At 46.8% G+C, this 23177-nt stretch overlaps 1 protein-coding gene across 1 annotated transcript; it reads left to right on the forward strand.

The window, feature by feature from the left end:
• Positions 1-708: 708 nt before the first annotated feature.
• On the forward strand, positions 709-22872 carry LOC144100369 (uncharacterized). The gene is made up of 4 exons (XM_077633341.1): positions 709-862; positions 14526-14821; positions 18415-18537; positions 21784-22872. The coding sequence occupies exons 1-4, from the start codon at positions 790-792 to the stop codon at positions 21895-21897; spliced, it is 606 nt and encodes a 201-aa protein (XP_077489467.1). The 5' UTR covers positions 709-789; the 3' UTR covers positions 21898-22872.
• Positions 22873-23177: the final 305 nt, after the last annotated feature.

Here is a 23177-nt window from a genome sequence, read left to right on the forward strand (position 1 = left end):
AAAGAGAGTGGGCAGCTTGACAAACTGCAGTAACGGCTAGCGCGAAAAGTAATAATTTCAGATTATTCAGTAATGTATTTGACCCAAGCACGTATTTAAAATCAGCCCCCCTCCCTCCCTCCCTCCCTCCCCCCCTGCTGTATTGGCCTTGGCAGTGCTCAGCCAGCTGCCAGCATACCCCCTTCCCCCACCCTTCCCTAGAAGAAATTACCTTGGGCACCCTGATTTGACCTTTGGTGAGCTCGACTTGGATCATGGTGATAATGGTGGCTCGCACACGAAAGTAATAAAAATGAAACACAATGACCCCCTCCATCTTACCACCGATTCCGTGAGAAAGCTACTTTTCGTACTCTTTGATCGTTAATGCATTCGGTCTCAGCATTCTGTTCTCTATCCTTTACCGACACTGAGCTTAGAATTTATTATTACCGGCTGCTATCGATAACCAGTGCGGCCGAGAGGTTCAATAGTCGACGTTTCCTTTCCCAAACCACACGGGAGAGACATATTTTCTCCGCACGCGTGGTGGCACCATAAGCAGATCAGAAAGGACCAAAAGATACGCGATGTTTCCGGAGGCACCTGCGGTCACCGAGTCGATCTTGTATCACGCGCCCCCACCGCGGTCACTTGAGGAACCAGTTTTTTTGTTGCCACCGAGTGGAAAAAAACGAATGCGGATCGCTGCTGCAGGTAGGAGCACGCTGTGGCCGTCCCTGCTGGGATATATAGGAAGCTCCGGAGCACTTGCACCCGACTGCGGACTTCCGTCGTCTACGCGTCACCATGGGATCATCCTCGGCCCTCGCTGTGAGCCTTTCTGCGGTCGCGCTGCTGCTGTCGGCTACTTCGAGAGCTGGTGAGTGCGTCCAAACATGGCAGCTTCCTAACGCAACCTTTGCTATTCTCTGTGCATCCTTTAGTTTCGAAATGATTTCTTAAGGGCGACTTTGTTGGACACTGATACGAAAGCTTGCGCCTAATGTTTTGGCAGTAAATATTATACTGTGAAGAGAAAAAAACAACAAAGTATGATGTCAAGCGCAAAAGCGGGGAGGCTAATGAGATGAGTTCAGCTTAAGTTAAGGACAACGCAGCGAGCCATGGAAGGAAAAATGATACGTTTAATGTTAAGAGACAGGAACCGGGCAGGGTGGGTGTGGGAACAAATGCCGGTTAATGATACTTTAGTCGAAACCAAGAGGCAGAAATGGGCTTTGGCAGGGCACGTAATGCGATGGCACAATAACCGCTGGTCCTTTAAGTCTAACGGAATGGATTCCAAGAGAAGGCAAGCGTAGTAGGGGGCGCAGAAGGTTAGGTGGCCGGATGAGATTAAGTAGTTTGCTCAGATAGGGTGCCCGCAGCTGGCACAAGACAGGGTTAATTGGAGATATCTGGGAGAGGCCTTTGCCCCGCAGTGGGTTTAGTCAGGATTATTATGATGAGGATGATTATTATTATGACAAAGCGCGGAAATTGAAAGGGAAGTAAACGGTCAGATTGAAGAGTGATTCCTTAGCGGACCTGTTTACTGTGAATAAGTTTCTTAAAGATGTATGGCCTGGCGCAGGTAGGTTTTCTTAAGCATAGATTAAGATTTTCCTCACATCTCAAGAACGCACTAGTTTTTCTCATTTTCTCTATATCCTTCACATTTTTTCCACGTAATTATAATTGTTTTCCAAGATATTTTTCGAATAAAAAAGAAGTAACCTAATCAATGCGCCGCAATTAAACAAAAATTTTCAAGAAAAAAGCCAACGACAACAGAAAGGGTTGTACTCTGAAATGCCTATTTCGTCGACCGATGCGCTGCCTCCAGGTTGTTGGACAGAAAGCCTTGTTTTACTGCAATAATGAAAATTAGTCATTCCATTTCCTTACCAAAAGTTCATAATCAACCCGACTGCTCACTCAAGGTTGGAAATGCAAAAAAAAATTGTGTGGAACCACGCAGCCTTGGTGCACTTTGTACATCCTGAAAGCTGCCCGGTGTATAGACTAAACTGAAATCGTTGACTGGTGCACCGCAGAACACGTATCTGCAATGCGCTAAGTGGTTTAAAAAGCCGTGCAAATTCGGTACGACTGAATATTCTGACTTACTTCGTATGATTTCCGAGTCGTCTCGGGTGCAGAACCTCATGTGTAGCATTTTCTGGCGCCCATTACATTATAAGAATGAAAGTTTTGTTAGCAAGAGCGTCGCGTCCGTGCAAGAATTTTTAGCTAAGGTTTCGGTTTGGGGGGGGGGGGGGTGGGGGGGCGATCATATCAAATAATTCCGGACAAAAACATTTTTGAGCAGGAAACCATTTATTAACTCATTTTTTTTCAAATAAGTTAATAATAATAATTGGTTTTGGGGGAAAGGAAATGACGCAGTGTCTGTCTCATATATAGTTGGGCACCTGAACCGCGCCGCAAGGGAAGGGATAAAGGAGGGAGTGAAAGAAGAAAGGAAGAAGAGGTGCCGTAGTGGAGGGCTCCGGAATAATTTCGACCACCTGGGGATCTTTAACATTCACTGACATCGCACAGCACACGGGCGCCTTAGCGTTTTTCCTCCATAAAAAGTTAAGATTTCATTATAACCAGACGGCAGTTTGGCAGTTTTTTTTATTAGCATTTTTGCTACCATCAAAAGCATTCCATACTGGTTTTCTATGGCAGACTAACTGTTCGATGCGATCGATGGAAACACCCTAAAAGATATTGCTACATATAATAAGAAGAGACCATTACCTTCGATATTTCCATAACGGCGTCTTACAATTTTCAAGTTTTCAAATTTTTGTCTGAGTATGTTCGACATGGAGGCCGGCATGGCTCCAAATCTCGGAAGAAGTACATTACGCGCCATATGAGCACCCAAAAAGAAGGCTGATGTCAGTCTGGATAACCTTTTTCTGCTACGTTTGATAATGTCAAGAGAGTTTGTTGTTATTCCTGCGCAAAAAGCTGCTTCGCACTCCTCGACACACAGATTTATTGTTTTTTTGTTATCTCACCGCTGAGTAAACATTCCATAGTTCCTTTCAAACGACCGACGACACTGCAGATGTCCAATTTGTTATGTGTCACATATATTAAGGAGCCTAAATAAAATTTTGAAGGAAAAAGGTGTGAAGAAGACGACGCGAATTAACCGAAGAATAAAGAAGAGGAAGAAGAAGCATTCGGTGAGGTGGAGGGAGATGATTGGTGGAGAAGCATTCGGTGAGGTGGAGAGAGATGATTGGTGGAGAAGAGAAGAAGACGACGACAAGGCTTACGTGGACTAACACTGAGGTTATAAAAGGGCGAGTGAGAGCGAGACACCAGGGGGGAACAGCAGAGAAGCGGAGGCTCCGGCGGGTCAGGGACACATCGACTGTAAGAGAGTGACGCCGGCTACTGCTCCGGTGAGCTCGCGTTGTACATCGCATCGTGGACTTCCTGCCGTGCCTGAGCCCGTTCCGGGGAGTCAACAGAGGACGCTACCACCTGCTACGGCCAGGGGTGTCTCCAGCGCTGTTGCCACCCATCCGGGTGGTGCCCCCGACGCCAACAACACCGGCATCATCCCCACGGGCGCTTGGACCTGGAGCCTGTACGATGCAGCCAGCGACGCCAGCCCAAGCACGCCGAACGCCGCCTCGACGCCGCCTACTGGATCCATACAACGCCGTAGCCACTGCGAACCAACCGTGAGCACGAACGCCGACTGCTAATAGTAGAACACTATTAGTAGACGCTAGTAGCAGTGTGCCCGGGTCGTGTGTATTTATAGTCTTTGTGCTTTTTGTTAGTTTTGTGTTCTAGTGTGTGTGCCACGTAGGGTGCATTAAATGTGCGTTTGTGTGGGTACACCCGTCGCCTAGTCCATTCTTTCAGTCCGAGTGTTCACCGGAGAGATCCATGACATATGATAGAGCCTTGTATTCTGAACACTGAGCTGTCAAGAGCAACATTCGCTCACTCCTGGGCTACCATCAGGCTCACTTTATTTAAAACACGTTCTGAGGCCAATAATTCGGCGCCATGCATTGGTCGATCCGAATGCCTTCCCTTGCGTTTTATGTTCAACATTCCGGGACAAAGATTTCTAAAATTGAAAAATTGTAAAGTACTCTTGCGGAAATATTGAAGGTAATGATCCATTCTTCTGATACATAGCAAAAACTTTTTTTTTAAATGTTTCCATCGATCGCATCGAGTAGTTAAGACTGCCACAGAAAACTAATGGCGAACGGTTTTGACAATAACGAAAACGTGAATAGAAAAAAAAAACAATACTGCTGTCGCGTGATCTGCGGATATATTGATTGTGAAATCTTGCATTATAAGGAAAATTTCGTTCATCAAGGGTTTCACGCTCAAAAATGCTCTTGTCCAGACCTTTTGGATATGATTTGCGCTTGGGGTTGTGTAGAGCCTTTTGAGGCCATCGAACCGCAGTGCCGTGCTAGCAGCAACGGACTAAGTTCTACCGGGCACCGAGGTTCGTCGAGACTCCTCAACTCCAACGAATGCGAGGTTTTTATTTTCTCAAAATACTTATAAGAAAAAAGGGGCACTGCGCCCGTTAATGCACCATTGGATACAGGGAAGTGTGCGCACTTCGTATTAGGCTTGGTTATATTTTGGCATTAAACGTGGTTTCAGTAATAACCATACGACTCATCTCGAGGCAGACTTCCTAAAAGTGCTTTGGTAGTTCCATACAAGCGCAACGACCAACATTCACTTGCGTTGTTTGTTTGTTTAAAGCGCTATTACAAAGAATGCAATCACCGCACAGCGGAGATCATTGCGAAGCGGGTATGATTCCGCCGCAGAACCTTCGTTTCCGGCCGGACACTAACCAACCCATGCATATACAAATTTCCCCGTCCAGGTATTCCCATGGTGAATGCAGTGCTATTTAAGAAATTCGCATAGACGGTGGTGCCTCTTTTCTGTCCAGGTAATTTCGAGAATCTCAATGGCTCCGTTATACCTCCTGGACGTAGAAGCGTGCAGTACAAGCATGGCGCGAGGGCGCTGCCTGATATAACGGGCACATCTGATATACCCCTTTGAATGCCTCACAAACGAATAAAAAGATCCTTGTATGAAGATGCATTTTTGCGCAAGAATTTCGCACATAAATTTCGCAAATACTCTAAGCCTACTTTGGTGTGTGCCTTAAGCCTTTCGTGCAGGAACGATGCGATAAACGTAGTTTCCTAAACGGCCGTTGCGTGTCGCAACTCGCCGCATTAAAAAATTCATAACATGCATCTAATTATGATGTCAAAACAAGTGCTCCTGTATGCATAAAACCAAAATAACGCTAGAATTATTGAACCACCGCACCGAAATTTTTCAAATATCGTCCATTAATGCTGTCTTTCTTTTCGCTAATAAGAATAAGCTGTCGAGGAATTCAGTGGGAAATATTTCCGAATATTGATACCTCCACGACGATGCTGCAGTTCCCCTCATTCCAACGCATAACACCTCAGCAGGGTTGTCAAAGTTTGCACGAAGTACGGCTCCGGGTTTATCATTTGCCCAACAGGATGAACAATGTTGTAAGTAGCGATAATCAGTAAAACGTAGCTTTCGAAACAAGTAGGGCGTTAAAGCTCCGAAAGTTTTGTGACGGCATTTCAAATCCTTCATTCTCTCCGTCCTTCTCTTACGGCTACAATCGTTTGCTTCTTTCTAATACCTTGTTTTGCTGAGATTTAATTTAGTCTAAAACTGGCCAAACCTTCTACTACCTTGCACTAAACAACTGGGTAAAGAAAGAATGGTTCGCGCGCAAGTCTTCAGCTCCAACTTCATGAACATAAATTTTCATGAATATGCGTGCAACTTCATAAACCCTGAACACAGAAGGTTGAACAGGGTAGTAAATAAATAGCGCTTAAGTAGTAAACAAGTAACGCATGCAGCTGGCAGAGGCTGGTGAGTTTTTAGCGCCTAATAACAATGCCTGCCGCAAGGTGTCATCCGCGCGGAACAATTTAAGGTTGTGTCCAAAATTTCAGGACAAGCCTGACACATTCGGTGGTCGAGGTGAGAGGAATAGTTGTCACTCAGAAATCGCAGGAACCGGGAATTTATCGCTCAAGGAAGGTCCTTTACAGCCCTTCATTATATGTATGATTCCACGAGACAATATAAACAAGCGTTAGCCGTTTCAAATCTAAGTGCCACTCCAAATTCACCACCTTCGTCCTCCTTGCTGTTAAAGTCCATATCGCCGGTAACGCTTTGGCAGTGCAAGTATAACGTCGGTCTTTCTTCCTTGCCCGCTGTATAGCGTCGGCAGCAATACTTGTGTGTCGCGTAGTAAACTGCAGTGCTAGAAGTTGTAACTAGCTGTATGTAAGCTGCTCAATTCGGCGAATCATGGGCGGAGATATCCTAAGAAAACAAGTGCAGCTTGTACAAAGGAAAATTCGGTACATACACTATAAACACTAATAGTCCCCTATAAGGGAGTAAAAAGGGAGTAAGCTGTCCTCTAGTGTTAAAAGAGAGTAAACTTGAAGGCAGCTTACGCCTTTTTTACACCTTCCTATACAGAATGTATCTACGAACACTCCAACTGAGAATATGCAGGTTACAGATTCATGCTCGTCACCTAGTCGTTGCGTAGGCAACGTTCGCTACTCTAACTGTGCCGGGAGCTATAGCAGCGACGAGGTTTGTTTTTTTTTTTGTGGCCACAGCAGTCGACTGTCCTCAAGGCATACAAGGCACTCTTTGCCTACTTGAGAGCGACTCGATTGAGTGACAAATTGTGACAGCGTTGTGCGCGTGTGTGTGTAATGCCTTTTTCCCCTTCTCTCTTCCTCCTTTTAGTCCCCTAATTCTTCTTCCCCAGTGCAGGGTAGCCAATCGGAACCCCTTTCTGGTTAACATCCCTGCCTTTTCCTCCTCCTCTTTATCTATCTATATTTTTGTTTTGTGCATGTGTTCGTAAAGGGGGGGATTTTCTGGTTATGCTGGGGTCAAATTACCCGCATTGCGGGCGGAAGCAAATAAACCGGAAGTATCCCGGAAGGTAAACAAAGGATTGGGCGGCTGGAGAGACGTGCCGTGGTCACGAGCCGACGGCTCAGCACAATCGATGCAGGAAACCAGTGTAGCAGCCTTTTTCTGCTCTCCTCCCTTTCGCGTGGGCACAACGCATACCCGCCTGTGGCGCATCCTTAACTCCCCACATAAACGAGCTGCTGATTGGTAGCCTTTGGGTACAAACGACCGGCTGCGCTGTATTATGTCATTCCCCTTTTGAACCACAGGCTACATGGCAGTGTCTCGCGAAGATGAAAGGCTCTAGTAGGTCTACATTGCCACAAGCAGCGGTTGCAAACGACGTTTCAATAGTTTTGAGCCCTTTGATCATAATTACACATCTTTGTCTCCAGAATCCTGCCGTGATTAAGAGCCGAAGTGTCTCATGATACGATCAATCATCGTCATCAGCCTTTCCACGCCCACTTCAGGGCAAATGCCTTTTTCATGTCTCTCCAATTAAGCTTGACTTTTGCCAGTTGCACAATGCATGCGCCGTTTAATTGATTGTTGTTTTCACTGTACCCGAAAATTACACTTTGACCATAGATCCATAACGCAAAAGTGTACTTTGTTGAGCTAGTCAGCTTATGTTGCCCGCTAAAGACACAGTGCAGCTAAGACAAAATGAGGGGAGAAAAAAAAACAGAGGAGACAGAGAAAAGGGCTTCCCGAATCCTGCCATGATTACCGGTCGAAGTATTCCATGATGCGATCGATACATGCGCCGTTTAATGCACCAATGCACCCAGAAAATAGACTTTGACCATAAGTCCTAAATGCGAAGGTGTACTTTGTTGAGGTAGTCATTACGCGTTGAACGCAGAGGACACAGTGCAGCTAAGACAGTATGAAGGGAGTAGACAGAGCGAAAGGCTTCCTGCCTACGCTGTTTATCCTGTCGCACTTGTTGTTTGCCTTTGTAGATCATAAAAGCGTGTCCCGTATTTCATTATTGCATGAACGAAGAACGTACAACGGGTTGAAAAGTAGTTTTGTACTCTCAACTTTACTCACTGTTCTGTTTGAGCACTATCACACGTATCAACGCACTGGCCTGCGTCCGCGCCCTATGGTTCGATGACGTTCACACAGTAGCTAAATAGAGACTTGGACGCAGCTTAACCTGCCCGCACGGATACAATGCGACAGAATTACAGATCCTCCCCACGCAAGTACCCCCCTCTCTTTCACAGACTCATGGACTCACGGATCACGAGGAGTCCTCACGCCACTACTGGCGTAGTCGTGAAGGGCTTGATCCATGCGCCACAGTCCCGAGCAGGTGGCTGTTTCAAACAGCCACCGGTGTGGCTTCTGAAACCCGGGTTGCTCTTCTCGGAGGTAGTTCAGGTAGCGCAGTGCAGTGAGGCAGTGCAGGTAGTTCTTCAGAAGGTTTTCGATCCCTCGACCTATGAGCTTATGCGCAGCGCCACAGGGGACAGGCAGCACTTGCCTTGAATTTATTCGCAATCCTCGTCAACGGGACCCTTAACGATATCGCATTAATAGCTTAAATTAGCTAAATAACTAGGTGCCTCTCCGTCTTCCAGGAATAATCGTCGCCTTTCGTTGAGCCCCCCCCCCCCCTTTCCTCCTGCTGCCAATGCGCCGTCAGAAAACACGCTTTGACCTACAGGCTCTCTTACCACCTCTTTAAAAATCCTAGCCAATACAGCTCCCGAATGCAAGCCACTAGTGGCAGCGACATTTTGTCAGTTCTCAACTCTTCCGTGGAATGATGCAAAGCAGGAAGAGTTGTGGCCTAGTGGCTCGCCCCATGTTTAGATTTATAGAGATCACAATTTAGTTCTGTTGTTGGACAACAATAGTTTAGCACTAAACTTCTTCACGGACTCCATCGAAATTCGACCGCCGCGACCGCGATCGACCCAGCGTCTTTTGGGTCCGCAGCCGAGCGCCATAAAGCACTGAGCCACTGCGGCGGCTCCTATATGCCAATAGTCTGTATAGTAAATGGAAGGTCACATACCGAAAGCATCCCTCGCTGTTATGCTCGCGCGCTATCAGTGGATCAAGCAAGCTAAGTAACAGACGTAAAAGGATAATAGAACATGAGCTGTTACAAACGCTGGGGCAGCGAACGATTCTCGGCCAGCCCTTTTGGGTGTCTAAGTATGTGCAGGATGTATCACAAGTCCGAGGCTATAGGGTATATAGTTATATAGCGACATCCCTCAAACACAGTCTCTGTAGGGGTATTAAATGTATCATTTTCGCCTTCGTAGCTTAATACGCATCTTAGGTACCAGAATATACTGCTCAAAAGAATACTTTACAGCATGGAAACTTCTGACGCGCCCTGTACGTATGCTTACAACCAGTGAAACATCAATGATGTGAATTTCCGGACACTAATCAGAAATAATCAGCCTCCGAAATTCGGATGGTTTGTAACGAACCGTACACAGTGAATACGGAAGTACAAAAAAACGCAATTGCATAGTTCCCTGTCCATTGTCAGAGAAGTCCTCGGCGCCTATTTAAACGTGATCTCATTCGATTTGGTCGAGTAGAGTGCTGTAGAATGTTCAAAATCTACGTTATAGCAGCACTAACGCTTTCAGGGCTATCTACACGTTGCATGATGCCGAACATGTGTTCTGAAGCAATTATGACAACGATAGTTCATTCATCACTGTAAGACTGCCTTCACCTGATTTCTTTTCGCCGACTGTGCCTTTGATGATCTCTCAACTCCGCGGGTAGTGGAAGGTATCGCACAACTGTTGCAAAGCCGAGTTCTTCCCAGCTTTCAAAGGGGCAAGGCATCTACGGAGGCTCCGGAAACGGAGGCATATAAGATTACCAGTGTAAGGAAAGGAGCTTGGAATTACAGCTTTGTCTATTTGATCCCACGCAACGGTGACACGCGATGCCATTATCAGCTCCTCTTTCAGCTGCCTATACTGGTACTCATCCGGCTGTCGCCTAGGCTGTCCAAGAAAGCTGCGGCACTCGTTTGCAGCCCGAACGTAGATGGCCGTAACATATCGAAACGTAATATAACAGGGGTTCCTTACGAATTCGTTTTCTAATAATAATAATAATAATAATAATAATAATTGGTTTTGGGGGGAAAGGAAATGGCGCAGTATCTGTCTCATATATCGTTGGACACCTGAACCGCGCCGTAAGGGAAGGGATAAAGGAGGGAGTGAAAGCAGAAAGGAAGGAATAGGTGCCGTAGTGGAGGGCTCCGGAATAATTTCGACCACCTGGGGATCTTTAACGTGCACTGACATCGCACAGCACACAGGGCGCCTTAGCGTTTTGCCTCCATAAAAACGGCCGCCGCCGCGGTCGGGTTCGTATCCTCCCATGTAGTATTTGTGTGCGAGGTGGGCGTTCTCTCTGAGAATGTGTCGCAAATCGTTTGAGAGAGAGGGAGCCAGAGGAAAAAGGAATTTAGGCGAGGAGGCTAACTAGAAGAAGGTACCGGTGTTCTACCCTGAACTGGGGGAATATTAGGGAGACGATAAGTGGAATTAAATAGCCTATTGCGCAGGCACGGACGCCCTGAATAAAGAATTCACGGACAGTCACCAGCGTTGATGAGTGGGGAATGCGTTAACATGTGTGCTCATATTTCGTGGGCGCTTTTCACGGAAGAACTGAATTCATTCGCGCCAAAGACGTTTTAAGTAACTTGTTGTCCTGATATGATGGTTTAAATCTCCCGCCATTCTGTGTGACTTGCTCATCAGGTGGTGGTGGAAATTAGGCAAAAAGCGATTGGGAAAAAAGAGGGGGGGGGGGGGGGGGGGGGGGGCAAGGATGTCAAAGTGAAGCTGGTCGAGATTGTTCGGAGGGGAGCCGGCGCGTTGTAGATTAGATCAACTCGCTTATTGCTGAACCTCGACGCCTGCTTGATAACAGCGGCTCGGTGGTCATAGTCCAAGAGATCCTGCGCCTCACTGCGGCGCCGAGGCTACATCCTTTAACAATCTATGAATGCAAAGTCTAGAATGACCAATTCGGCATATATGGACATTAACTAACTACCGTTATCACGTTTTATTATTAATGCGAATCTTAAGTGTCCCTTTTAGTTTTTTTTTTAATCGCCCTGGTAGCCATGTTTTCTCGCAAATCAATCTTTGGACACAGCTTGTGGCTGCTAATATTGTATTCTCTTCCCATTGCAGTACACCTCGCCAAAAATCACACGCCTGATTTCCGGAATACAGACTGCAACCCCTCTGTGAACTGACTTCGAAGTAAAAAAGTAGAAGGCGGTTCAAACAGATTAAAAAAGAAAAATGGGCGCGCACACAGCACATTTTCGCATGTGCCTCAAGGAAACTGCGACACACGACTCTACAGATAATCCTGTTCCTGTTTAATGCTTCACAAAGGAACTGTCGTCAGCAAATAGGCAATGTGGCACGCGGGGAAAAAAAAATAAATTGTTTATTCTACACCGTCGGCGCGATAGGCACTAAGGAGAAAGAGGGCCCTCTCTGTCGTTTCTGCTGCGCTGCGCCCGCTAAATGCGATCATGCGGATAAAAAAAAAAGGTATCACGAAAAACACAACAGCTAAAGCTTGAGGCACAAAGACTCTGGATACATGGTCTATCACAACGCCATCTACTCTTCAGTTAATATGTTTTCTTCTTCTGCAGGCTTTGATTCTGCTTTCAACGCTCGGCCCGACAGAGCCGCTTCATTGTCAGCTGCGGAGCAGCGGACCTTGAATATCGCTTCTATCTTTTCTGTGCTGTCCTTGCAGATGAGAAACAGTTCTGTCTCTTTTCTTTCCTTTATTTGTAATTATCTTTCTGCGCTTCATGAGCACAAACAATTTAAAAGGCAGGCGTGGGTCTCGTTTCGCGTTGTTAGTTCCAGCTTGCTTTTGCTTTCTTTAATTCCACATTTATTCTTTCTGTGAGCTTCCGTATCACGCTAACAAGTTAGTGATGCGCGCGAGGCCATGAAGCGCCCTGCAGCGCAGACGACTCTGGACAAAGACTTTTCACACGTATATACATTCATGATGATGATGATGATGATCATCATCATCATCATCAGCCTGACTGCGCCCACTGCAGGGCAAAGGCCTCTCCCATGTCTCGTCTCTCCAATTAACCCCCTCCTTTGCCAGTTGCGTCCACCCTATACCTGCAAACTTCTTAATCTCATCCGCCAACCTAACCTTCTGCCGCCCCCTGCTACGCTTACTTTCCCTTGGAATCCACTCCGTTACCCTTAAGGACGAGCGGTTATCTTGCCTTCGCATTGCATGCCCTACCCAAGCCTATTTCTTCCTCTTGATTTCGACTAGGATGTCATTAACCCACGTTTGTTCCCTCGCCCACTCTGTTCGCATCCGGTCTCTTGACGTTACACCTATCATTTTTCTTTGCATGGCTCGCTGCGTTGTCCTTAACTTGAGCTGAACTCTTTTCGTTAGCCTCCACGTTTTTGCCCGTTTATTTGTCGAGCTTAGTAAAAGGGCCGGGTGCTGCGAAAAAGTGCATACAATTATTGGTTTTTGTCAAAATATATTCTATGGCTGTTTCTGCAGCCACATTGATGCTTGTCCTGCATGCAGTCAAAGGCGAATTTGTGACCATGAATACCTTAACCCCGTAGCGCCCGTCGCATCAAATGTGATGGAGAGCTTTAAAAACTCCGCTGGTGCACTTAAGCCTGCTTAGGTGCAGTAATGCGAAAGCATTTCTCTCGCTGCTGCCGATTAGGATGTTGCGTGTTCGTTTCTTTATGCCTTTACCGTTCCTAACTCGTCATGTTTTCTCTCTGACTTCGGTTCTACGACATTCGAAGACGTGGGTCCCGTTGCTAGAGCGTCTAGTAAGCACACGAAAGTACTCTGCCCCCCCCCCCCCCCCCCCCCCTCCTCCCCCGCTTCTGAACTGCCCATCCTACCCCGCTTCTGATACAGAGGCGACGTTACCTAAGTTTATGCTAACCTGCCCCAGACTTCTGGAGGCAGGCCAGTGATACGTCGGCAGTCAGGGTTACCATGTACCCTAGCCGACCGCCAAACACACGAACCTGGACCCATGGGCTCCAACACTGGGCCTTGTTGGCACTTATAGCTGACACCGGCCTGTACTGTACATCTGTACTTGTACATATGACTCTCTTGTGCCGAATGGCACATTCCCGCAATAGAAAAAATATGAACTCAATTCGTTAATAAACTAATTCAGTAACTAAATTATTCATCAATTCGATTATATTGGTGAGGACTAATGTGTGAAATAAATCACTATTTAACTAATTAATCCAGCCATTCAACTAATTACAGTGATAATCATATCCATTACTGAATCATTAATTCCTGCTAACTACATAATTATTTAATCAACTATTCTATTCATTGCCCCTATAATGGATGAATGATGTGCGGACGCGCTCTGCCGACAAGTCCTGCACACGCCACTCATGAAACAAGAAATGCTTTCACATTAAATTCAGAATATTTTTCATCAGAGCGTGGACTGCTGGTATACGTGTTTGAAGTAACGCTCTTCTCCAACATATATGCCAGCGCCAGGGCAATCTGTAAGCTGCCAGAGATAGAGGATATCTGCTGAAAGATAAATTCGCCCGAAAACGGACCAATGTGGCAGAGCAGTCCGAAATTTGTGTTGGTAATGGTGAATTTGCCGAGTATGGAGAAGTTTTAAATTTCGCCCCCGATTTACTGTATGCGTCTGGGTATTTGCGCGCAGTTTTATCGACTTTCGGCATTCGGAAATTATCAAAAGGGCATAAAATAATTATGCTATAGTCATTTCTTTCTTGAGAAATCTTGCAGTTCGTTACACTTCTGCGATGGAGGAACCTGCAAATTCATAACATTTATCTGACGTTTTCAATGCCTGGGAGTTACAGTGTTGAAGAACAGCAGGGGGTGGGAATTAATCCGAAGCCTCCACTACGGCGTATCTCGCAGCGCATGGACAGCTTTGGAGCATTAAATCTCATATACGGAAATACTACAGCTTCAGCTTTAAGTGCACATGTCCAACATTCTCGGACAAAAATTTTGAAAATTTGAAAATTGTCAAAGACTGTTATGGAAATATTGAAGGTAATAGCCCATTTTTCTATGTAGCAAAATTATTCTTTTGAAGCGTTGCCATCGATCGCATCCAACTGTTAAGACTGCCACAGAAAAGCAATGGGGAACTCTTTTGACAAAAGCAAGAACGTTAACAGCAAAAAAATACACAAGGCTGCCATCTGGTTATCTGCGGATATCTTGATTGTTATAGTGAAATCTTACATATTAAAAAATTGCGTTTATAAATGCCTTCCCGCTCAAAAATACTTTTGTCCAGAATTGGTGGGTATATATGCGGCAGGGGCCAGACCACAAATGCGTTCGTTCAAGTTGCAAACGTTGAAAAGGCGTATGAGCACCGACCGCATAGCACTGCTCCTACGTCCGCTTGTACCACCTTTCAGATGAACCGGTCTGCAGCGAGGCAGTGATGCAGCAGTTGGCGGAGGTCAGCCAGCGACTGGGCACCCTGTTGCCGGACCCGTGGCTGCTGCAGGCCCAGTCCTCCGGCCGCAGGAACAAGGGATCCCTGCTGTGCTGGGGCCTGGTGTCCGGGCTCTCACGCGCGCACGCCGAGAGCGCCGGCACCTGCGGATCCCAGTTGCGCCTCAAGCTTCCGCTGGACGGCATGGCGCGGCTGGCTCTGCCCTTCGCCACGTCGCCGGTGTTCTTCGAAGCCAACGTCAAGGCTACGGCGAATGTGAGGACTCTGTTCAAGTTTGCTGTTGTGCTAGTTGGCGCATTCCCTTGAAAATATTTACAAAACCCTAGACTTTTGTCTATAAAGTCTAAAGAATTGCTATGGACAAATCGTATACAACATTTTAAAGACAATACAAATCCTGTAGTTATTCTATACATAATGTTAAATTTACGACCGTACACTTTTGGTAGACGCGTGTCTATAGACATCCTATGGGCTATAAATAGAGAAAAGGAAAAATCTATAGGAAGTCAATAGAGTCCATAAGAAGTCCATAAGTCTATAGACCATTTTTATGATTGTTGACGGTGGACGAATGAGCAAGGCTCTAGACGGCTGTGGATGACTGTCTGGAGGACACGGTGCAGGATAACAATCCTGCTAGGTCCAAGATGTTCTCAGCATTGCCCAGAGAGAGAGAGAGAGAGAGAGAGAGAAATAACATTTATTAGCACCCGTCAAAAGGATGATGGGTATCCGAGGCGCCGCTCTGTCCCAGCCATGTCCTCCCCCTCAGCTGTCGACAGGGATCTCTTGGATCTCAGCAGCGGCAAGGGCGAGACGGATGACTTCACGTTGTTTAGTTTCGTCCTCGTTGTGAAGCAGTGCCTCCCAGGACTCATCTGTTCGGTCAAGTTGTCCAAAGCTCGGACATGTCCATTCCATATGGATCATGTCCGCTATGCCGTCGCAACGTTTGCACCTGGGGCTGAAAATCTCAGGGTGCCACTTGCTATAAAGCTGAGGGTTAGGGAATACTCCGCTTTGGAGCTTGCGCCACACAGCCTCTTTGTTTTTGGTTCGCTGCTTACTTGCTTTTGGAAGTACCGCTCGGCCTAATTTGTAATGGTTTAGGATTTCCTGATACGTGTTAAGGTCGTCATCGAACTGTAGGAGCTCCTCATCGCGCGAGGGGGAAGGGGTTGTGCACAAGACGCCACTGGGATCCCGGAAAGGAACCAGGTTGCCTAGAGAAAAAAAGGAAACGCCACCCTCTATGCTAGTTTCCGGAGCATCTCTTTCTGCACCAAAGGAATGTTTGGAAGTATAAACTTCTACTAGGACTTGGCTTAAAAGGCGGATGTGGATGCGGAATAATGCGTTCGTTGCAATTACAGTTAAGTATGTGAAAGAACCATAAATTAAAAAAGCAAGTGTTTTTACTGTCGCAAAGCATCTGTAGTATTATTTAAGGTTTTTGAGTTCACAAGAGGCAACGAAACATATGCTGCGTCCAGAGCCTACACTTTTCCCTCGTTTTTTATAGTTGACACAAGTATACTTGGTATAAGATTTGTTTTTAAATGTACAAAGCGTTTTTCGTGGTTCGCTTCAGGAAATTGCCGTATTTCTACAACCGAGTGCGCGTCTTCAGCGAATTAAGTATTGGGGAGTCAAATGTAACGTTGACACTTCCTAGCATTTCTGCCACGTATGAACGGTTACAGCTGGAAAGATCCATCTGGCTCACGTTTTTAAACTATGGGTCCACGGGAACAAAGACATCAGTGTTAGTTTTGGTCGCTGCTGTATGATACCACCGGTTGACCGCCAGCGGTGGTCCATGTTAGCATTATGATTCAAGACGAAGGCATGGAGCAAACCCTCGCCGACTCTGCCAGCGGTCACCAGAAATATCCAAATTGTAGTAACAGTGTCTCGCATGCCATCTCGGGCACCTTCAGTCGAGTTTAGAGCTCTTGAAGCGAAAGCTTCACTACGCTAGGTAAAGCCGATTCCGCCGTGCATTGCCGGTTGACCTTCAAGTGAGCCATAGGGCAAGTGTGGCTGTAGGCCTTACCATACGTTGTACACCGTGGTGTCACACCAGTTGACCCTTGAATTTTGAGCAATCGTACGTCATTCTGGGTGGTGTCATAGCATTTCTCCTTGCATATAGCTTACATGTTGTAGTCAAGTTGGAGGATAGCTTGCGACAGAGGTTCGGCCCAATGGCATATGCACCCTTGTATTGCATGCTTTCTTGGACTTGCGACAGGGGTTTGGACAAATGACATATGCACCTTCAGATGCATGCTTTAAGGCGCGGTTGAGGTGTCCATCAAGATGTCGAGATCTGGAAGCTACTGCGTTCTTTCCTTTCATCAAAACACATGCTTTCGCATTCCTCCACGTAAGCAGACTTAAGTGCCCTCAGAATTTTTTGAGTTGCCCATGCAATTAGAGGTAAACCAGCATTGCCAACACAAGGACACTGATGGTATCACGATGTGTACGCTTGAAATTTCTCCCACGCAGTCTTCTTAATAGCGCCACCAATGACGTCGCAGTGTGGTTTGGGCGAGACTAATATAAATGAGCGCATCGAAAACTCCGGTCACGCGGGGCAGGTGGTGGCTTTCTGGCCTCACGAGGCTGGGATCTTGGGGCTCTCGAACATGTGGCGAGGGCTCCTGGGTATCTGTTGCTAAACCGCCGTCATCGCTTCAGATGACGTGGTTGTTGCGACGCTCGTCCTTTCTTTCAATCTTTCCTCTCATATCTCTTTTAACTGTCCTACTGGTAGCGATTGTCCTGCTGGTAGCACGTGGTAGCGATTGTGGCTTAGCTTGAGCCAGTGGGCATGCCCGTGCACTTTCTTCTACATTCTTCCTGCAGTCGCAACAACAACAATTCTGGTCACGCTAGTAATGCTTACCTTAATTCTAACAAAAAGCAGTGTCTCTGCAGTGTGTCAGCGAACGTTATTTCTGAGGTGCAAACAAACAAGGGAGGAAATCGTCTCTGTGCAGTGGCATGAAGCCGACATATAAAATACTGGCGCTGAATCTGCCGTAATCATGTGTAGGAAAACAGAATACTTTATGTTGTTCATTAATGTATAAATGCACCATATAAGGCCTGCACGCCATATTTTGGGGCCGTCACTCCGCGGTAATAATCCCGGTTCATAATAACCTGCATAATAATAATAAAGGACACCCATGTCGTTGTAAGCGTACACTGTATACTCAGCTGCTTGGGTATAGGTTATCTATGTTGTCCTCGTGATCTGGGGGACGAAGAGCAAAGGTGGTAGTCGAAGAAAAAAAAAAGAACTCGCAGGAGGGTTACGACTGTGTAGCACTGTGGTCAGCGATAGCTATTTAGGCGTTTAGTTTAGGGGATACATTCCTGGCGCACCGGTGTAGTGGTCACGTGATGCACCCCTGCACTGGCAGGCTGCGTTGTCCCAAACAGAGCCACCCGTAGGCTTATGGGACCCAGGTTGACCATGGCACAATTAAGGTCACATGACCGTGACATTAACGCACCCACCGTTTACGCCGACGGCGACGAGAGTAACGGCGACGAGAGCAACGGCGACGAAAAAGCGAGGGACTGGTGTCTAACAGCTATCGCTGTCAAACAAGATAGTCTAAATAGAATGCAAGACATTGTGGGGGCAATCGCTGAGAAATTTATATTTTCAGAAGTTTCACGCTGCGTTCCGCGTGTGCATTCTGGAAGTTTTTATCTCCTCTCAATACAAGGTGCACAAAGCGTTCTTCATTGTGATGGTGGTTTGGTTCGCCCTGCTCTGCCGCCCGCATCGGACTTCGCTCATGGTTCCGCTATTCCCCTCGCAGCTGACGTGGCCCGGGCCGCGAGTGACGGGTCTCTCCGTGGACGAGCTGACGATGACCGAGGTGAGCCGAGCCAAGAGCGGCACGCCCAAGGAGGGAGACAGGGCGGCTGAGTTTCTCTCTCAGGTACGTGGAGTCGCACTTCTAACCCTCCTGCAGGACTGACCCCCGGCAAAGGGGACGTCCTATATACGACCCCAAGGCTGAATCATGTCGCGATTATTTAACCAGCACTTCCTTGGTCTTTTTTGCACCGACCCTTTTCCCCTGCGCGTAACTAGACAAAGTTTCAGCCAGTTCTTGTTATAGATTGATCGTCTTCCCTCCGTATTGATGGTTAGGGCTTGTGAAGTCATGGACAGCAACTAAGCAAGCAGTGGCACTGACCGGTGCCGAAGGCGGCGGAAGATGGCGAATTGTGAAGAATGAATATAACGAATCGCGAGACGCATCGTCACAAAGGGTCAGCCCTGAAATCAAATGTGGAAGCAGCGAAAGAGCTTCTTGCGAAACTATTCAAGAAAAGGGCTCCCTCCTTTTTACTTATGTTCGGTATTTACTTTGTGGGTTACTAAACGGTCTGGAGCTGCGAGTTTTAAACGTGGCGGTTCAACGTTGCGGTCAGTCCCATGACGTAGGTCATATATATATATAAAGATATGATGGTGCCTCCCACGACCTGCTGGTAGTTATAGGCGTAGTTTCAATGCGCAACGATTCATGATACCAATGGTACATACCAAAGCCTTATACACGAGAAAACCTTCTAATCTGTCCCTTGCTCCTCCTCCTAATCTGTTATTACATTGGCTTTGGCTTTTCTTTAGGGGGGGGGGGGGGGGGAGGGGAAGGAAATGGCGCTGTAATTGTCTCACATTTCGGGGGACACTCGAACCGCGCTGTTAAGGGAGGGAGGAAGGATGGACTGAAAGAAGAAATGAAGAAAGAGGTGCGGTAGTGCAGGGCTCGGATTAATTTCGACCACCTGGGGATCTTTAACGTGCACTGACAACGCACAGCACATGGGCGCGTCTGCGTTTCGCCTTCATCGAAACGCGGCCGCTGTGGCCGGGATCAAACCCGAGAACTCCGGCTCCTTTACATTAGATTGTTGTCTTAACAATTACAGCTCCTCGAGTACATAAAGACATCGTTGTATTAACAATCCTAGTTCTTCGAGCGAAAATGCGTGCACTCCTCGTTTTAATAAAACCAAAGTTCTGTAAAACCATAAAGATCAGTCACCAAGAGAAATCTGCGTGGCGTATCATATTCAAAAGAAAAGCGACACGTTCGTGAGCACTCCTTCTCTAATTATGCATGTCTGCGAAATTATGTATCTGGATTCCCATCAGTTACGAAATCTGTATCTTTGGGGAAGCGCATAGGCTCCTATAGTTGTAGAGTGAGTGTGTATTATTCACGTCTTTTTCAATAAATTTTCACTTGTTAGTAAGCGCTCGTCCGTGTCGTCTTCTACTTCGTCTTTCGTCCGTTTTCCGCTGTACCACCCGCAGTGATGTACTGACTAGTGACACCTATTCAGTACATCATGGATGAAGCTTCAGCTTAGGGTAAAAGCGTTCAGTCGAGTTAAACCATAAACGTAGTCATCGAGGGCAAATTAAGGTGCTATCGCAGCTCACATGCGTCACGCTTCATGATTGTCTTGTAGTTTTTTTGTTTGTTTTCCTAGCCGGGCATATTTGTGCCAAAAATGTTTACCTTCATGAATTTGAGACTGCAGCGCCCCAAACAGCTCGAAAGTAAATGTAAAAAAAGCAAAAAAAGAAGAAACTAAGCATAGAAATGAAAGCCTTAATTGTCTTCATCCTTGTTATTTTGGGTTGTGTAGTTCAGTATTGTCGCAGCATTTACTCAGCAACTAGCACGCCTGACATTCCCAATTCGTTTTTCCCATTCTGGAACAAACCTTTTCTTCTTATCAGGCACCAGCCTTGCTGACGCCTGATAATTCTGTAGCGCCACACTTCTACATTGTTCGCTACTCGGTTATGAAAGTTTCTTCCGCGGACGATCAATAGTGAACCTATGCCGCTCAACAAGAAAATGTCTTCAAGTTTGATTGCTTTCACGTGCATATTACAAGGTCGTATTAACGATGCTTTCCAAATTAACATGATCGATTTCTGATTGGCTCGTATTATGGCTTTCGTGACTGGCTATAACAGCCTAGTGCCGGCCAATCAAAGATCGACCTTACGCATCCGAACAGCTATCTAAATCCGGCGGTCCGTTCTCCACAGTAGCTTTGTTTCAGAGATCGCTATCGACCGTACATCCATCCTGATTTCCCTAATGTTTTCCCTAATGTTTCCTAATGGAGCTAGCACACCACCGCATACGACCTCGGGGGCGAAATTGAGAAAAGGCAATCATGGGACATTTCCGGCCGTGACGTATTTCAAGGAACGCATTTTGCTTCACCATTTGCAGGGTTATAAGCACGATAATAGACCAATATCTCCTTTAGTTCCTTCAGTGCCTGCCATGAGAGTAGTATGACTGGTACTTGGACGTTCACCCTCTCCCAAGCGTGCCGTAGCGTGCCGACGCGTAGTCATTCCTCTAGCAGGCGCTCCCCACACATCTTTGTAGACATTTTCCTCGTGTTTTACTTTACCGCAAATATCTGCTGTCATAATGAAAATCTTTTAACAACGACAATAGGAATTATAAATAGCGCTGCCACAAAATAAGGCTTGAGAGTATGTCACCACTCTGTCTTTTGTTGAACCAGACTGGCGATGGCAGTATAATGAAACGAACGGCGACTTGACAGGCAAAGAACAGCATGGTTAAAGCCCTGACCAGCCCCTTCAGCGTCCATCGGCCGGTGGGGGAGTCGATAGTAGACACCTTTAGCATATACCTTGTACCGTGTTACCCTTATGGGTACCGGAGTTCCGGGAGCCCGCATGCCGCCAATGCGCATGCGCAAATCGCCCTGACGGCGCCAGATGGCGCCAGGTGCCCAGCAGCTGCACACGTGCTTGAAGCATCGGAACCAACCAGCGCGTGCGTGTACACTGGCGCTGGGCAGGCTCCCGGTACTCCGGTAACGGTAACACGGTACACGGTATGCTAAAGGTGTCTATTAGCGCAGGTGTCTATTAGCGCAGGCCCCTCCGTTTCACGAACATGTTATAACAATCGTTCTCTTCGTTCGCAGCAAGAAGGCACAAATTGCGTCGCTGGTGATATTTTATTTTACGTTATTATTGTATCTAACACAAAAAGACACGACACCATTTCACTCAGTAAAAACTTATATCGCCCCATCGGTGGCGGCTGAAAGCAGCTCATAGCGCCATCCTGGCACTGACAGTGTGTCCTGGTTGCTTCTTACAGGTGACCGCCCGCGTTGCTCAACGCAGCATCCGCGAGCAGCTACCCCGGCTGCTGTTGGTCTCGCTGGCGCCGCAATCACCACTGGTGCTGGAACGTCGCCTACTTGTGTACTAGTCACCCACGTCTCTGGAAGACCTGACTGTGACGTCGACGGTGGGCCGTCGAATATGCACGAAACCTTCTAGGTGCGCTTTGGGGAAGGGTATGGTTAGGCTGGGGCTACATGTGGAGAGGTTCATGGCATGGAGCGTAACTGTTCACGGATGCCACTTCACGATGTTAAGAGCCTCATGAATGAATGGGTACGTTTTTATTCAAGAAGGGCTGGCTATTAGTGGGCGATGACGGGCTCATAGATGAGTTTCAGGCTCTTTCGCGGTCGTGGGGCTGAGGAGATAGAGCCTGCAATTACTCATTAGCATCTAGGTAATCACAGCCATACGGTTACAGAGAACTCTGGGAATGAAATGTACGCACCAAACAAGATGCAAGAGGATCATGGACAGGCGGAGCCAGAAAGCAAGATATTTTAACAGGTATGCCTATATATGGGCACTACAGCACTAAGGTGATTTAGTGCAAGGAAACAAAGTGCACACCGTGGAGTTGAGCGTTTAATGTGCGCTAAATAACAAAAAAATAGCTCGACAAGTCTGATATGCACTGCAAGTACAACACTTCTATAATGGGTGATTCCCAAATGTGCCCAGATTGAAGTGAGGAAAATATGACACGGGTCATTGTGTATCCGAATATCGCGTAGCTTTTGGTAACACCATTTGATAAATGTCGTGAAGGAATAACTGCTTTCTTTTGCAGGGGGATAAAAATCTCGCTGGAAAACGGATATCACTGCCTTCTCCGTGGAGTCGTTGCAAGCAGTTTCGTGTTGGATGAGGGGAAATACATAAAAAAAGCACATTTGAAGGCAATCGTCTAAAATGGCAAGCAAAAAGAAGGCAATCATAAATTTCGTTGTTCCTCATTGCGTCTTTAGTTTTTTCTCAAATTTTATTCATCATACATGTTCATGTTCTGTTTCATGTCCCCCCTTGATCCCCCTGACGAAACATGACGAAATAAAATTTTCTGCCCAGTCACGCTAGTGTGCTGTGTGCTGTGTATTTATCACAGTCTGTTGTCCACTGTCCAGGCACTTCCCATACGGGGAACTAGATTTCTCGTTGTTTGTTCTCCGTGGCAGCGCCTAGCGGGAGTGAACGGATACTACACATGGTGGGGTGAGCGAAAAGAATTTAAATAAAAATGCATCCGACGTTTACATGACGGGGTTGAGTTCAGGAGTCGGATTGAAAACCTGTTACCTGGTTCATGTAAACACCACAGAGTCGGGTCCGGGAGTCGAGGGAGCGAGTCCAGTCAACTCCACTGCA

Source organism: Amblyomma americanum, chromosome 8, assembly GCF_052857255.1.
Source record: "Amblyomma americanum isolate KBUSLIRL-KWMA chromosome 8, ASM5285725v1, whole genome shotgun sequence".
NCBI classification, from domain to species: domain Eukaryota; kingdom Metazoa; phylum Arthropoda; class Arachnida; order Ixodida; family Ixodidae; genus Amblyomma; species Amblyomma americanum.

Excerpts from the sequence above, each read along its gene's own strand:
- LOC144100369 (XM_077633341.1), top strand. The coding sequence starts at position 790 with ATGGGATCATCCTCGGCCCTCGCTGTGAGCCTTTCTGCGGTCGCGCTG. Across the intron at positions 14,822-18,414 it reads ACGTCAAGGCTACGGCGAAT|CTGACGTGGCCCGGGCCGCG; the intron begins GTGAGGACTCTG and ends TTCCCCTCGCAG. Across the intron at positions 18,538-21,783 it reads CGGCTGAGTTTCTCTCTCAG|GTGACCGCCCGCGTTGCTCA; the intron begins GTACGTGGAGTC and ends TGCTTCTTACAG.